The sequence below is a fragment of the Python bivittatus genome, unplaced genomic scaffold, assembly GCF_059951505.1.
Source record: "Python bivittatus isolate LINGU-HERP-01145 unplaced genomic scaffold, Pbiv_v1 ctg000430_np1212, whole genome shotgun sequence".
Taxonomy (NCBI): domain Eukaryota; kingdom Metazoa; phylum Chordata; class Lepidosauria; order Squamata; family Pythonidae; genus Python; species Python bivittatus.
Window position 1 is genome coordinate 5,651,386 of NW_028277071.1, and position 16,214 is coordinate 5,667,599.

General features: G+C 40.7%; 2 protein-coding genes across 2 annotated transcripts; both read left to right on the forward strand.

The window, feature by feature from the left end:
- The first annotated feature begins 4,333 nt into the window (after positions 1 to 4,333).
- On the forward strand, positions 4,334 to 5,296 carry LOC103063458 (olfactory receptor 11G2-like). Its single transcript, XM_088144162.1, has one exon. The coding sequence runs from the start codon at positions 4,343 to 4,345 to the stop codon at positions 5,294 to 5,296; it is 954 nt and encodes a 317-aa protein (XP_088000288.1). The 5' UTR covers positions 4,334 to 4,342.
- A 4,794-nt stretch (positions 5,297 to 10,090) lies between these two features.
- LOC103063220 (olfactory receptor 11H6-like) lies at positions 10,091 to 11,053 on the forward strand. The gene has a single exon (XM_025175917.2). The coding sequence runs from the start codon at positions 10,091 to 10,093 to the stop codon at positions 11,051 to 11,053; it is 963 nt and encodes a 320-aa protein (XP_025031685.2).
- The last annotated feature ends 5,161 nt before the right edge of the window (positions 11,054 to 16,214 follow it).

The window sequence follows — 16,214 nt, forward strand, 5'->3', positions numbered from 1 at the left end:
TGTAGTGATTTGAAAAGAACAAGCAGGTGGAGAATATATTATGAATATCAAACTTGTGTCATTTCTATGGAAACCTATCCAGAAACTCCCCACTAAAGATCACCTAACTCCTGAATCCCTTGGAAATATATTTTCACAGAGGCTCCAACAGTTAGCCATGGTGGCTTCTAATAAGCATAGACAGATTCATCCTATATGAATATATCTGATGCTGAAAAGCCACAGATGCACTGTAGTGAGAGAAAAAATTCATTAGTTACAGAATATATGCTATGTGAAATAGCATTCTAGAGAGTTTCTTTTTCTCCTTTCTGAACTCATGGTTGTTCTTCCAAAAAAAAAAAAAATCTAAGCCACCAAGTTAGCATAATTTCTTCAAGACTTATTCTATGGCCCCAATTTTTAAAAATCTATCTGCTGCTGTGATTTAAAAGGAGCAAGCGAGTAGACAATATATCACTCCTATGGAACTCCTGATGAAATGTATCCATAAACTTGCTAATAAAAACAACCTTATTCCATTGGAATGATATTTTCAATGGAAGATAAAACATACATTGATTAGTCCAATTTTTATAGATGAGAAAGGATATGATCTTCACTAGAGCACAGATTAATATGCTTCGTTTTCCTAATTCTTTTAGCCTCTATATGCAGTTATGCTATAACATAGGCCATTATTTCAGCATTTCTCCCCATTGTGGACCAAATTCAGCTTCTGCTGTTGCAAGAAATGGGTCCTTGCATCTCCAACCATTTGAGATGGAATCTGGTATAAAATATTCCTTCCATATTGCAGGGGAATGCTGATTAATACCATCTGTTGACAAGACATGGTTTGTTTAGCAAAAAGAAAAAAGAAGATTGGCTATCATTCCACTGGGTCTGCAAGATTTGGATAGTTTCAGTAGGTTTACCATTTAGAGACTGGCTTCTCACTACACATTGAACTTAAAAATAGATATGTGTATTGTGATCCAGGACACATAAGGCAGTTAATTATGTCTTGTTATGGGTTGTATGTTGGGGGAGGGGGGGAACATGTTTCTTTTATAATATCTTGGATTGTATCTGCCAAAAACAATATGCTCCATTGCAGAAAAGTCAGCATATTTTACTGACATAGCAGCTGGCAAATCTTACACATTGATCACTATCAAACTTACATCAGGCCTACCTCAATGAAAAGGCTGTCCGTTTCTACAGCTGGTACAACAGAGCCCTGAACCCTGGTAAAATATTTTCTACCTTTGGGAACAGATTTTTTAATAAATAATTGGCATATCGTTTAGCTAATGGCATGATACACTCAAAGATGCCAGAGAGCAAGATGCGCAGTTTTTCCACATGGTAGCTATCAAGTGTGCAGTTATTTAAATCAACTAAAGTGGAGTTATACAGTGTGGGAGCAGGCAGAAAATGCTGCCAGCTTCAAGAAGTGCTGATCAGAAACAGAGCAGGGTTCAGTCTGTATTGAAAGCCCAAAGGAAGAGGGAATATGTAGGGAACACTTCACTTGGTGCTGATAACTGGCAGCAGGAGACCTACTGTTCTTCTCCTGTCACTTCTCTGATGCCAAGGGATGATCATTCCATGGGATCAGAGGATTGGCACCAAAGGTCCCATTCTCCGCTGCTTATCTACCCAAATTTCCTCCCCCATTTCTCCTGCCACCCATGGCAAGAGAGGCAGTGAGAAAGAAGAAGCCCTATTCTGCTTTCTTTCCCCACTTCTTGTATTGGGGGAGAAGGGGGATAGCAGGTCTTCTACTGTCAATTCTCCAACCCATGCAGTGATCACTTCATGGATCAGGGAACGAGCAACCAAAGAGTTGTTCCTCCATCTCTGAAACTCTTCTCCTGCCACTCAGGTAAAGCAGGGGGAAGAAGAAGGAATAACTGGGAAGAGCTCCTTTCTCTGATTGGAGCAGCTTTGCAGCCAGCAGCCCATGCAAAGGCTGCCCAGGTCTTCCTTGCACGGTTGCTGGCTGCTTCTGATGACATCCCTACAGTGAAGCTATGGAGCAGCTTCTTTGCAGGGCTGCAAAACACCCCTTTTCTAGTGGAGTCAGAAACTACAGCAGAAGCTCCTTTGACAGCAGACTGTGGGGACATTGAGGATGATGTAGTGCACTTCTGTACAAGAAATACTCAAGACTTTCCTTGCACCACTGCAAGCAGGATATATGGCTGTGCCATTGGTTGACTGGAGAAAGAGTTTTGCTTCCCAGCATCTCTGAACTGTTCTTCAAGAAGCTGCTTAGCTCTAGGTCACCCTTGCTAAAAATAAAATACAAGTATGTCTCAAAGAGTCACACAAGGAAAGGCTAGGTGAGGAGGTGGATCCTTAAGGTTGTTTGGGGGAGGGAGATCTCTTTTTTCTGTGTATGTGTGTGTGTGTGTTTGCCTTCAAGTCATTCTTGACTCCTGGCAACTGCCTAGACTAGTCCTTGGAGTTGTCTTGGCAATGTTTTGGAAGCGACCTGTCATTGCCTCCTTCCTAGGGCTGGGAGAGACTGGAATTGTTCAACTTCTCCTTTATTACTTAGGCTATTGGTGATTTTATGCATCCCTTGCAAACTCCCATTTTTCAGCAAAGTTCTGTGCTCTAGGATGCTTCTTGTTTTCTCACCCATTGGTCATCAGCAGTTTTATTCCTCTCATTTCATTTAGCACAGTCTTGGCTGCCAATTCATAGGCCTCCCCCAGTCTCTTTTGGGCTGTTTACATCCTTGGTAAAGTCTCTTGCAGAACTCCATCACCCCAAAACATAATAGTCAATAGGCAGCCTAACCTGCCCGCCCCCCCCCTTCAAATATCAGTAGGTATGAATTGTATCCATGGCCATCATAATGCATGCATGTATTTGTATGTTCAAGGTAACTCATGTATTAACTCCAATTTCTCCTTCGTACAGATTTCACAGTTACTAAATATTGAGCAGATCCTACAACGGGAAGGAGGGGGTGGAACATTAATGGGAGCTCCAAATGACTGCACCTGTCTAAGGGTTAGGGTTTTTCTTGAACCTCAGTGCTGTTTTAGTTGTTGTTCATGTTTAATGTGATCCTTTGCTTTGCTTGTTTGCTGAGTTTCTTGGATAGATGGGCCATACACATGGCATAAATAAATACATTGAAGGGCATTATTTTAATACACAATTTTATACTCTATTTAATAATGCACTCTATCTCCCATCATGTCTAAAACTTTAACTTGCAACTTGCTTTTTGCTTTTTAAAGAGCACGGCATTCCCCCACCCCATTTCCTTTGTTTCTTTTGCCCCAAGGAAGCCATCCTCTAGATGCCTGCCTTTGAATAAACAAGTTGTAAATTAACTTGGTATCAGACAAAGGAAGTTCCTCAAGAAAGAGGGACCCTAAATTCTAAAGAGGAACAAAGAGGAACAAAGGCTTACGTGATGTTTCCTTGGTCACAAGAAAAGAAAGATAAAACTTAGATTCACCTCTTTAGGACCCACCTTTACCCCTCCCCTAGACCATCCCAAAAATCCCTCATATGGAGTTGAGAGGATGTACTATCTGATTTGAATTTTTTACAGCTGTACCTTTCTATAAAACCTCTGATGCTTGCTTTGCAAGGGTTGGTTCAATCAGTGTTCATTGCCACGATGTTGATTGGGTTCACCCAGATGTGCCTTGGCCAAAATATATCTGTTTACTTTCAAAGAAGTCTCATCTCAAGTTTTTGTTTGGCTCTCTCTTTGAAACTTGGGTAGCAAAGAGTGCCTTACTAAATAAATAAATAAATAAATAAATAAATAAATAAATAAATAAATAAATAAATCCCTATGACAAATGGTACAGTCATGCTGATGTCTCCTTTGCTCGTTTCAGACAGACCACTAAAATTACAAACTTTCATCATCTCTAGAATTGATAGTCAAATTAATCTGAAGGAAACCATATTAAGGGCAGCTGATATAAAATAATCATCTTGAAATTCCAATTTCCCTTCCTTCCTTCCTTCCTTCCTTCCTTCCTTCCTTCCTTCCTTCCTTCCTTCCTTCCTTCCTTCCTTCCTTCCTTCCTTCCATTATTTTAATATTGTAGGTGTACTATTCAAATGATTACTTTAAGCAATATGGTTGGTTAATATTCCTATAATGTACTACATAATTCAGTTCATTTTGTTTGTACCAATTGATTACTGCAATATTAAAGCACAATTTGAAATCTGAAACCTTGGTGCACCACTCCATCCACCCCATCCTATTTCACACATAAACTTGAATATTTGCTTAGTTTGTATTTTAGGAAGGTGACTGGTAAAACGAGGTAACAGAATATGGGTCAAGATGTAAATTCTTATCTCATTCCAGATGGATTCAACCAACTTGACTTCAGTAGAGGAATTTGTTTTATTAGGGTTTGGAATTGGACAGCACAACCACTTGCTGCTTCTCATCTTTTTCGCTATTCTCTACGTGCTCACCCTGGCTGAGAACATCACCATTATTATCCTGGTGCTTCTGGACACCCACCTGGGCCAACTTCCTATGTATATCCTGCTGAGCAACTTCTCCTGGCTGGAAATGTGCTATGTGTCCACCACAGTTCCTCGCATGCTCTTTGATTTAGCCGTCCCTGGTGGAATCATTTCCTTCAATGAGTGTTTCATCCAGTTCTATATCTTCTTCTCCCTAGGTGGCACTGAATGTTTTTTCCTCTCAGCCATGGCCTTAGATCGGTATCTGGCCATCTGCCACCCATTGCATTACCCACATATTATGTCTCAAAATGTCTGCTACATTCTGGTGGCTGTTTGTTGGATTTTTGGCTTTGTGTGGTATCTTGTTCCAGCAACGTTGATCTCTAAGTCGTCCTTTTGTGGCCCCAACGTCATTGACCACTTTTTGTGTGACTCTGGTCCAATCCTATCCTTGACTTGCCCTCCACTTGGAAAAGCTTCCATTCTGAGTCAGATTTGTCTCAGTGGTCTGCTCCTAGGAAATCTGTCATTTATTGTTCTGTCCTATGGCATTGTGATTCTCACTCTAATGAAGACCTCCAACAAAGGTAGTCGTAGGAAGGGCTTTTCTACTGTCACTTTCCATTTAATTGTGGTCTCACTTTTCTATGGTTCAGTGATAGCGATGTACTTAATACCAGGTGGGGAAAGTCAGTTAGGTGTCACTAAGGCAGTGACTCTCTTCTATACTGCCGTTACGCCCTTTCTCAACCCCTTGATCTACTGTCTGAGGAACAATCAGGTGAAAGAAGCAATGGGCAGATTGCTAAGAAGAAAGGTGAGACTGATATGGAACAAGGAGTAGTCTAAAAATTGCAGAAGAGGGATATAAGCAAAATCAAACTCAAGCACCAAAATGTACAGACAATCTAAGCCAAAAGCATACTTCTTTAATAAAAACAGTATTTGTGTCATCTTGAAAAGAAAAATTCCACTGTCCAAGTAGGCTTTTGGTTACTACATGAACTTCATAACATCCACATGGAGTACCACAAGGATCAATTCTGGGTCCTCTATTCTTCAATTGTTTTAAGTGACTTGAACAAATAAATTGAGAGAAAACTTATCAGATTGCCAGATAAGCACAAACTCACTGAAACAGCTCATATCCTAGAAGACAGATATAAAATTCAAAATCTTGGTAGGGGTAGAGAAATAGACTGAAAGTTACAAAGTTCACTTAGGAAACAAAGATGAAAAGAACAGTTATAGGATAGGGAATATCTGGTTTACTAATGGCTAGAACAATCTTGTAATATTAACTGGAGACTGAATATGAGTTTGCATTTTGTATGGCTGCAAAAAGGGGAAGTGCACATTTAGGCTATGTCTACGTCTATGTCTATATGTCAAATATATATATATATATATATATATAGTTTGTGAATTACAATTTTTCACTCAAGTACTGTGTCTAGTTCTTGAGTACTGTGTCCATGTCTAGACAATACATTTTAAGAGATCAGAAAAATTGGAATAGGTCCAGAGACGGACCACAAGTATGATCAGATTTTCCTATGAAAAGAGACTGAAGGAATTGAGGACGTGTACCATTGAGAGAGGGATACAACAGCATTCTTCAGATATCTGAAATAATGTCACACTACAGAAAAGCAAGACCTGTTTTCTACTGTCCCAGAGTGCAGGACACAGAAGAAGGAATTTAAGTCACAGGAAGGCAGACTCCATGTGAATGTTAGAAAAAGTGTCCACTTCACTGGGTGTGTTCAACAAGAGGCTGGGCAACCTTCTGTCTGGGATGTTTAAATTTGGATTCTTCAACTGAGCAATACTGAGTGCCCAAATAGCCCCTTCAGCTTTATGATTCTGATTCCACACAATTTTTTTACAAATTAAAAACAATGAGAATGATGCATCCCAGGGCTTTTCTTGGAGATAATGTACAGTGGTACCTCAGGATACGAACTTAATCCATTCCGTGACTCTGGGCGTATCCCGAGTTGGTCGTAACCCGAAGGAAATTTCCCCATAGGGTTCAATGTAAATCCGGTTAATCTGTTCCGCCCTCCAAATTTGGTCGCACCCCGAGGCAAATTTCCCCATAGGGTTCAATGTAAATCCGGTTAATCCGTTCCGCCCCCCGCCCGAATTTGGTCGCAACCCGAGGCAATTTCCCATAAGGTTCAATGTAATTACCGTTAATCCATTCTGGCGTCCACGGACCACGCGTCAGGCAGGAAAGCGGCCGGGCCCGGCGTGGTGGGGCGCGAAAACGGCCGGGTGCGGCGTGGCGCGAAAATGGCCCGATGCGAAAACGGCCTGGCGCGGCACAGCGCAGCGCAAAAACGGCCCCGCGCGGCGCGGTGCAGCGCGAAAACGGCCGCGGACCACGCGGCAGGGCCGGAAAAACAGCTGCGGACCACGTGGTACGGGCAGAAAAATGGCCGCGGACCACGTGGCACGGGCAGAAAATGGCCGCGGACCACGTGTCACGGTGGAAAATGGCCGCCGATCCGGTTCGTACCCCGAGGCGGAGTTCGCAAACCGAGGTAAATTTTTGGGGCCGGAGCTGGTCGTAACCCGAAAAATTTGCAAGCAGAGGCGTTCGTATCCCGAGGTATCACTGTATTTCCAGAAAAAGAACAAATATAAGCAGAACATCCTGCTGCTTGGGGAACCAGGGAGTGACCATTTGTGTTCTGATATATCAGTGCTGATATCTGATGATATCTCCCAGGGCTATGACTTTGTGAAGCATCAAGACCCACAGCAGCCATTTTGCAAGAAAGCCCATAGGAAGAAAAGATTTACTCTAACAGCACTATCACTAGAGACCGTTTAAATTCATGGATTGGGGGCAAGATGAAATCAGTGTGATGGAACATAGGGAAAATGACACCATGTAATGTTGGGTCCAATGGGGAAAGATTCACTATATAGCAGGAAGATCAGTATACTGTATTTCAGTGGGGAAAAAACTCACTGAATACCAAGATAAAATGCTGAACAGATCCATTAAAAGCTCTGACATCAGTAACTTTTGCTTCAGATCAGCATAATTATTACAATGTTCCAAACAGAATGTTGCTTTTACTTCATCTCCAAGCCAGCAGATATTTCCTCTATAAGTGTTGCATCTCTCTATCTAAATGTTCAAAATAACTCATATTTAACAAAGGATTCAAGGATACTGAATCACGTAGATGGTGCTGGTTTCCACTCTGGTTCCAACTTTGAACTGACACACATCAACACTTCTGCACACACAAAAAACTAAAGAGAACTATAATGTACAGCGACAACATGTAAGTGAAGGGAATTGCTACCTATTTAAAGTAAAATCTTCATGTTCCAAAGTTCTTATGCTTAACAAAGAACTCCAGAAAGTATTTACAATTAAAAAATGACTGTTTCGAAGAAGGTGACAGTCCCCAATGAGATGCTATTCTGGAGGATAATGAAGTGATCTTGAGGGACATTTTCACAAAGGCTAAGAAATACTGATCGGAGGCAAGTAAGGTGTTGCTATTCACTTTTGTCTATGATTTCTGCACCTATGGCCACATTAACAGAAGAAGACACAGCAAAAAAGACATTGTCCTCACACCATACTGCAGTGGAGCTACTGTAGCAAGACTTCTGCTGGATGAAATAGCTTTCTAAATGCAATACAGGTAAAAAAAACAAAAATGAATTGTGACCATGGTAAAGGATATGGGTTGGGACAGATTGTCCCACTTTCTGGAGAAAAAAAAATCTTCTATTTTTTAAAAATTTTGATATGATTCTTTCAGAATCATAGAAATGAGTAAAAAGGAATGATCAGCAGTACTATGATTCTCTGCAGCAGCCCTGCTTTTAGCAATCAGCCTAATTTTTCATTTTTAGTTAGATCAGGATTCTGATCAGCAACAGTGGTACAGAGTTGGACTATTGGACACCAACAGCATGTCAGGGATAATAAGAAAATAGAGATCCCAATATTATAATGCCCCCATATACATCAATGGTGCAACTGCATCTGGGATATTGTGTGCTGTTCTGGTTGCTGCACCTCAAAAGGATATGGTGGACCTAGAGAAGCTTCAGAGGAGGGCAACTAAGATGATCAAGGGGCTGGAGCAGTTTCTGTATGAAGTAAGGTTGTGACATTTGGGGCTTTTTAGTCTACAAAGGAGGTGGATGAGAGGGGAAATGATTGAGTTGTATGAACTTACACCCAGTGTGGATAAAGTAGACAAAGAGAAGCTATTTTCCCCTTCCCAAATATTAGAACCAGAAGTCACCCAGTGAAATTGACTGCTGGAAGAAACAGGATAGAGGAAAGGAATTTATTTATTTATTTTTTACACAATGCTTAATTCAACTTTGGAATTTGTTACCGCAAGATGTAGTGCTGGCTACCAGTTTGGCTGGTTTCAAAAAAGGGTTGAACTAACTCATGGCTACTAGCCTTGATGGCTGGAGGACCGCCTCTGAAGGCCATCTGCTGGGAGACTAGCGGGCTTCCTTGTGCACTTGGGTTGACCATCGTTCCAACAGACTGTTGGAATAGATGGGCTGGGGCCCAATCCATCAGGGCATTCCTTTTGTTCTTATGTCCTTAATCTAATATTGTCAAATTTAGTGTTACATATTTTGTTTTTTGTTTTAACTCAGCAGAGTTGCTACCCTGATCACTCTTCATTTTCCCCAAGACAACATCTAGAAAAATGAAAATATTGGGTATGCCTTCAGTTGTACTCTGCATGTACCCATTTTTAAAAGTTGAAAGAAAGACAAAATATAAGGGTTTAATCTTTAAAGGGGAAATTGTGAAGACAAAGCAAGAAAGAACGTAGATATGAGAAAGAGCTCAAGACAAAGGAAATTGAAACAGAACACCCAGGAATGTCTGTGGCCCATTCCTAGGGCTGCTTCAACCTTGCTAGCATCTTTGATTGGCAGCTTGCTCAAAGATTGAGTAATTCCAAATTCTTTCAAAGGTGCTGCCTTTATTATTAAAAACAGCTGTCATTGTACAGCCTTCCTGCTTAATTTCATTGTTAGCTGAGACCTCCAACTGAGGTCCTTTATGTTAAGTGGTATCATCACAAACCAAAGATTAGGAAAGTTGATCTTGTCAGTCACTCCAACTGATAAAATAAAGGTGGACTTCATCCTTACACAACTCCTTGTGATCCCACCTAACTTCTGATAGGAAAAAAAAACACAATCCCCCAATAGGCAGTGTGCTGCCAATTAATATTATTAATTGTATTAAGGAACAGTAACCCTAAACAGGTTGTGAAGCTGTCACTGTATTAGAAAATAAGGAAAAGTATTTCAATATCTCACTTGACAAATGAGGCTGTTTTTGGGGGGGGGGTGTTGTTTTGGTAAATGAATCAAAAAACATTTGCCATTCCTGGTTGGGAGGGATGTAATACCCAACACCAGGAGGTAGTAGAATTATCCCTAATAAAATCACACCAGTTTTGGAACATTTATCCACAAGCAATGCCAGAACGTTTCTTTCTCGTTAATTGGACAATTCTATAATTAAGCATTTTTAGATCCTTGATGGAAGCATATTGATAGATTTGTAAATGGTACTTCTTTAACAATTTGTAATTTTTACTCTTTTCTCTGATTCCAGATGGAGCTGGCCAATGGGACCACAGTCCAGGAATTCATTTTGCTGGGTTTGGAGGGTGGGCAGCAGAAGCGGTTCCTCCTCCTTATCTTTTTTACTATTCTTTACATAATTTCTTTGATTGAGAACACCATTATCATCACTCTGGTACAAACAGATGCCCAGTTAGCCCAGCTGCCCATGTATATCCTCTTGGGCAACTTCTCCTGGATGGAGATGTGCTACGTGACCACCACCATACCCCGTATGATCTTCGATCTAGCTTCTCCTCAAGGAATCATCTCCTTCCAAGCCTGTTTCCTTCAGTTCTACATTTTCTTCTCACTGGGCAGCACTGAATGCTTTTTCCTCTCGACCATGGCCTTGGATCGCTTCTTGGCCATCTGCCACCCGCTCCACTACCCAACAATTATGTCTCAAAAAAATTGTTCCAAGCTTGTGGCTGATTGCTGGATTGCTGGGTTCTTGGGATATGCTGTCCCAGTGACTTTGATCTCCAGGCTGACCTTCTGTGGCCCCAATATCATTGATCATTTTTTATGTGATCAAGGCCCCCTTCTGGCCCTAGCCTGCCCTCCACTTCCAAAAGCTCCCCTTATCTTTCAGTTTTCCATGAATGTTCTAATTATATTAGGCAACTTAGTCTTTGTGATTCTTTCCTATGGCACTATCATTCTCACACTGATAAAGTTCTCTAACCAACAAAGTAGTAAGAAGGCCTTTTCGACCATATCTATGCACCTTTTGGTGGTTGCCCTTTACTATGGCTCAGCAATCGGCATGTATGTACACCTAGGTGGAGAAAATCATCTGCAAGTGACTAAAATAGTTACTCTTTTCTACACCGCAGTCACTCCTTTTCTCAATCCACTGATCTATTGTCTAAGGAATGATCGAGTGAAGGAAGCTCTGGGTAGGGTGCTGAGGAGAATGGAGCAATGGCTGCGGAAGGAGGATGTAATATGAACACGAGGAAGAAGGAAACAAATCACTGCCCTACATAACACCTATTTACATTTTTAGTTCATTTGTCTCTTTAAATTGCTTGACAATCAGTTGGAGTGGAGGGCATGAAAAAATAACAAGGAATTTATTCAGATGTATGAACTGTTCCTCTTCCCTTGTATTTTATGATTAGCCAAAATTAATATATTCTGTAGTAAACAGAATTTAGAAGCAGATTACATGTGCCCTTACTTAAATTTTCTAGCGGGCTGGAATCCAGTAGTAAGGAATCATTATGTTCTTCTGCACTTCATTAATACATGTAAATCGTTTTTATCTCTTTGTTTTTATCCTTTGTTAAGCTCCATTTTTAGCTGCCCTCATTCTTTTCGTCACTGTTTTGGCTGGCCTATTCTTTGGAATGACCTGGTTAAATAATGATATAATATCTACCTCATAATTAAATGAAATAGATGGTCTGCTCTTTAGCACAGCAGGATGAATCATATGACTGTTTCTGTTTTTCTGGAATATTTAAACTGCAAGCAAATCATCGTGCCTTTTCTGACACATTTCCATATCAGTGTGCAGTTTAATTTTTAAAACGATGTCAAATTACCTTTAAAATAACTACTCCCTTCCCTAAGACGCATTTTTGTTATTTGAGCAGAGGACTGCATTTTAAAATTTGAAATGAGCATCATCTGACTTCAATCTGATCATCATAATCATCTGGAAAATGTGAAGTAGGTTGGTTCAGTTAAAAATACAGACCAGACAAAATCCTTTAGCATTCCTTGTCTATAGCAAAGAGCGAGCACTTGTTTATTTAAGTACTATGAATCTAAATGAATGAGATCCATAGGGATCCTCCCTCCTCCCTCATGTTCACTTGAGGTTGGAGGAGTAGTATAGTATATGAAATATCAATGTAAGTAGGAGGCAAAAGTTAAAAGTAGCATAAAAGAGCCAATGGAATAATTTTTAGCAGAGGCAGAATAAACACATAACAAACAAACACGTCAGTAATTCAATCAGATGAATAATCCCGGTAACAGACCTAACAATTAAATAATTTGTACAAAGACCCTGACCAATATTGAAATAATAAAAGTAAAGAATGTAAGATAAAACAAAATATAGCAGAAATAACACATCAGAACATCCCTGAAGATAGATTATAGATAGAGGAGCTGCAAACCACATTACAATGATCTTGCTGCTCCCTTATGTTAAATCAGCTGAGTAAGAGGTCTGCTATAGCTTAATCTATGATTAATACTGAACAAATCCTGCAAATTATTTAGCTACAAGCATGGTTCTAGTATCTTGTTTGACACTAAAAAGAGTACTATGGGAATCTCTCTAAAAGTCACCCTATAATAGGATATGGGCCAATGTTTCAATGGCCACCATTACACAAGAATGGGTTGTTTCAGCAAAGAGGACCTTTCTGAATTTATTCTCAAGAACTGATGACAACAAGATATCAAATCGCATTGGTGTGGGAGCTCTGCGTTATGTGGGAAGTGTGAGCTGCTTGAGGTACCTAACTGGTGGGAAATGATTCTTATGATTTTCCAGCCCAACTATTGATAAATTTGGGCTAAATTCAATCTGGGTTTCCCTGTTCAGAATTTTTGCTTAAGCTCTGCTGTGCCATCTTCATAACCCAAGAGCAGCAATATCTAGGAAAGCTTTGCTAGCATTGCAATTTGTCCACAGGGACCTGTTGCCTACAAGATCTATAACTATTAGAAAATATGTATGTTGTTCGTGGATAAGGAGAAATGGTGAAAAAGGTAAACTGTTTTTTTTTTAAGATCAGCTGGGACTCCACTCTGACTTGGAAGAAAAAGGAACTTAATATATTGCAAAGAACAGCCTATTACTCCCCATAACATAGGTGGGTTCAACTTTTGATAGGCCCCAACTGCCTAACAGAGGGCTCAAGTCTTGCATAAAATGTTAAGCTAAAGTCAATCATTGAAGGTGCTGTGCTTGTCCTTATTCGGTTTTCTACCCACTTTAGCCCCATTTGTATGCTGAGTGCACATAAACAACCTAGCATCATCATCATTATCATCATCATTATCATCATCATTATCATCATCATCATCAAAATCTATATGCTGTCAGGATGACAAAACTGGATGGGAACAAAGGAAATCAATCAAGGTTAAAGAAGGCTCCAGTCATCCTCACCAAGGGCCTGGATGAAGAGCCAATAGGGGCCCTTGAAACACCAATAGGGTGAGGGCTGTTCAAATCTTCGGGTGAACCTCTTTCCAAAGGGCAGGGGCTGTTACAGAGAAGGCACGCTCCTGGGGTCCTGATAGATAGCATGGTTTACCTGAAGGAACCTAGAGCATACCAACAATGACAGATCAGATTGGGCAGGCAGATACTGTGGGAGACAGCTCCCACAAGTAACCAGGTCCTACGCCAGTAAAGCTTTATAGGTAACAACCAGCACCTTGAATTGCACCCAGAAGCAAACTGGCAACCAGTGCAGCTCGCAAAGCAGATGTGTTATATGGGGATACCAAGGCATGCCCATCACTGCCTGTGCCCCTGTATTCTGGTCCAGCTGAAGCTTCTGGATGGTTCTTCAAGGGCAGCCCCATATAGAGAGCATTGTGGTAGTGAAGCCCTGAAGTGACTAAGGCATGAATGATCTAAAGGGTCCCCTGATCTAGGAGAGGGCACAACTGGTGCACCAGATGAAGCTATGCAAAGGCCTTCCAGACCACAGCTGTCACACACCCATTGAGCAGGACCTGTGAATCCAGGAAGACCCTCAAGTTGAGCCTCACCCTTGAATGAGGAAGTGCCACCCCATCCAAGGTCAGATATGAACTGTCACTTTATTAGAAACGTGGTTTGATCACCTCAGAATTACAAAAAAATAATCCATGGAGTGTTACAAAGTACTTTATGTAAGATTGCTTGCTTCAATCATGCAATCTGTTGAGGCAAGTGGATCTTATAGTCTTGGTTGACAGCAGGGAGAAGAACTCACAAACCATTTTCAATCAAGCACTGAGACAATCAAGGTTTTATTGGAATACACAGAGACCCTCTGAATTTAAGGCCACAATAAAACTTTGTTGATTCATTTATGCAATTGTGCCTACACTCACTCGTTCTCACTCACACCCCATTTACCCAAATCCAACTCAACTCTGGCCTCTTAGCTAGAAGAACAGAAGCTGCCAAAACTGGATGCAGAACAACTCAAATATCTGGTGTTGCCCAGGACACCTTTTTACCCTAAATATTCTTGTTTCATTGATTTGTTAATTTGGCAGCTGTCAAAGGAATTAAGGTTTCCTTGTGCTTCACATCCAGCTTCCCTTAGTTCCTCTTCCGATAGCATCTCTTTTGTATAAATTCTGGCTCTTCATGACTTGAGTCTTTATATTTCTGAAGTCATCTTTTGACAAGTTTCTAGCTTTTGTCCTCTCTGCACATGTGTCCAGTTCCTATTTAATTCATGGCTGCAATTGTGAGTTTCAGCCTAGTGTCACAGGAGTTAGCTGGGTTCTGTAGAGGAGTTGCATCATTGCCTACATCTCAAATATGTTATTTATTAAGGTTTATTTATAGCTGAGAAATGCTCTGCACCTCTAGACTAGAAGAAGGAAATAAGGGACAATGAACTCTTTTCAGTGCTTAAGGAAGCATGAGTAATATGGGAATTTAACTTCCCTATACTTTGCAACAAATCTAAATATTTACTCCAGGACAAAAATTCTGGCTTTTTCTTGGAGTATCTAACCTTGGTTTCCCCAGAGTTGATCTGTAGTGAGCGACCTCTTTATAATGCTTTAATGGTCTTCCTTAGAAATTCTGGGCTTCTTGGACCTCCAGTATCACTACTGCCACAGATTTCTTGAGGGTATTTAACTTCAGGAGCCATCGGTCTTCCTCAGTCAAATACTCCTGTAGCTTTGATCAAAAAGTTGAGAGTGGGACAAGGATGCATCCTTATAGACACGCCTTTCTGCTTGAACTGCTCCTGTAAGCTGTTCTACAGGGTTGCACCTTATTTTCAGAGAGATATTGTGGTGTAATGCAAATAAGAAGGTAAGGAGATGACAAATCATTGAAGAGACTTTGAATTTGTATCAAATACTTTCCTAGTTACTGAATTAAAGCTCTTTTAATGTCTATGAAAGCAACAGAAATGGCTACTTTTGGATCAGATGGTAAAGCACTGAGCTCAGATCTAAAGTAAACCATTCTGGTTTAAAGCTAGCCTGCTCACCTGCCAAGGTATTTCCAACTTCCTGCAAGTCTAGGAGCTTCAAGGATTAACTACAAATCGATATCATGTAGAGCTTGCTGACCCAGGGTTAGTTAAGGCACTCATCTTTCTTACCCTTCCTGGACAATTATGGCAACCCCCCCCCCCAATAGGATATATAAGTTGATTTTTTGATATAAGTGAAGTGAGGCCAGGACTGGTGTGCCCACCAGATAGAAGAGTTCAGCTTAAGAATTATAAATCACCTCCTGGGGCTTTTCTGGGTTTGATTGTCCTAATTAGTTTGTCTCCTTCTGAAGCTGTGAGTGGTGGCCAATCATCTAACTCCAGCAACAGGGAATTCCTGTTGCTGTAAGTTTGAAATATTTATCAAGGGCATTTACTCTTGCTGCCTTTCTTGATTACATCCAGGTAGCCTTTTCTACGCTTTTTGAAATTGCTCATAAAGATGTCTACTGCTTCTTCTGAATAAAGGGTGTTCAGTCAACTATTCTTTTCTTTTCTTCATTCTTCAAAGCAATGATTTTGGACCATGCTTGTAGCAATTCAAAACCTCAGCCCAGACTGAGGTCATTTTGGCTGACCATCTTATGTCAAGCAGCCTCTCTCTGATTCCTCCTTTGCAGCTGACAGGAACAACAAGGACTCTACCACTCATTGCTGTTTTCTGGGTGAAGGAACAGAGCTAATGGTAAGGGATCACTACCTGCCTGGAGTGAAAGCAGCAATAACTTTTACCAAAGGCTTTAAATGTTTCTGAGATATGGCTATGTACGGTGCTTAGTTTACATTTAGCCTCACAAGTAACCTCCCAGGTATCTTCCATTCCCACAAATGCTTCCATTTGTAATGGAGACATCCCCTTGTCTGTTAAATGGCACCAGAAAATCTTTTGTGATATTTTATTTCCCA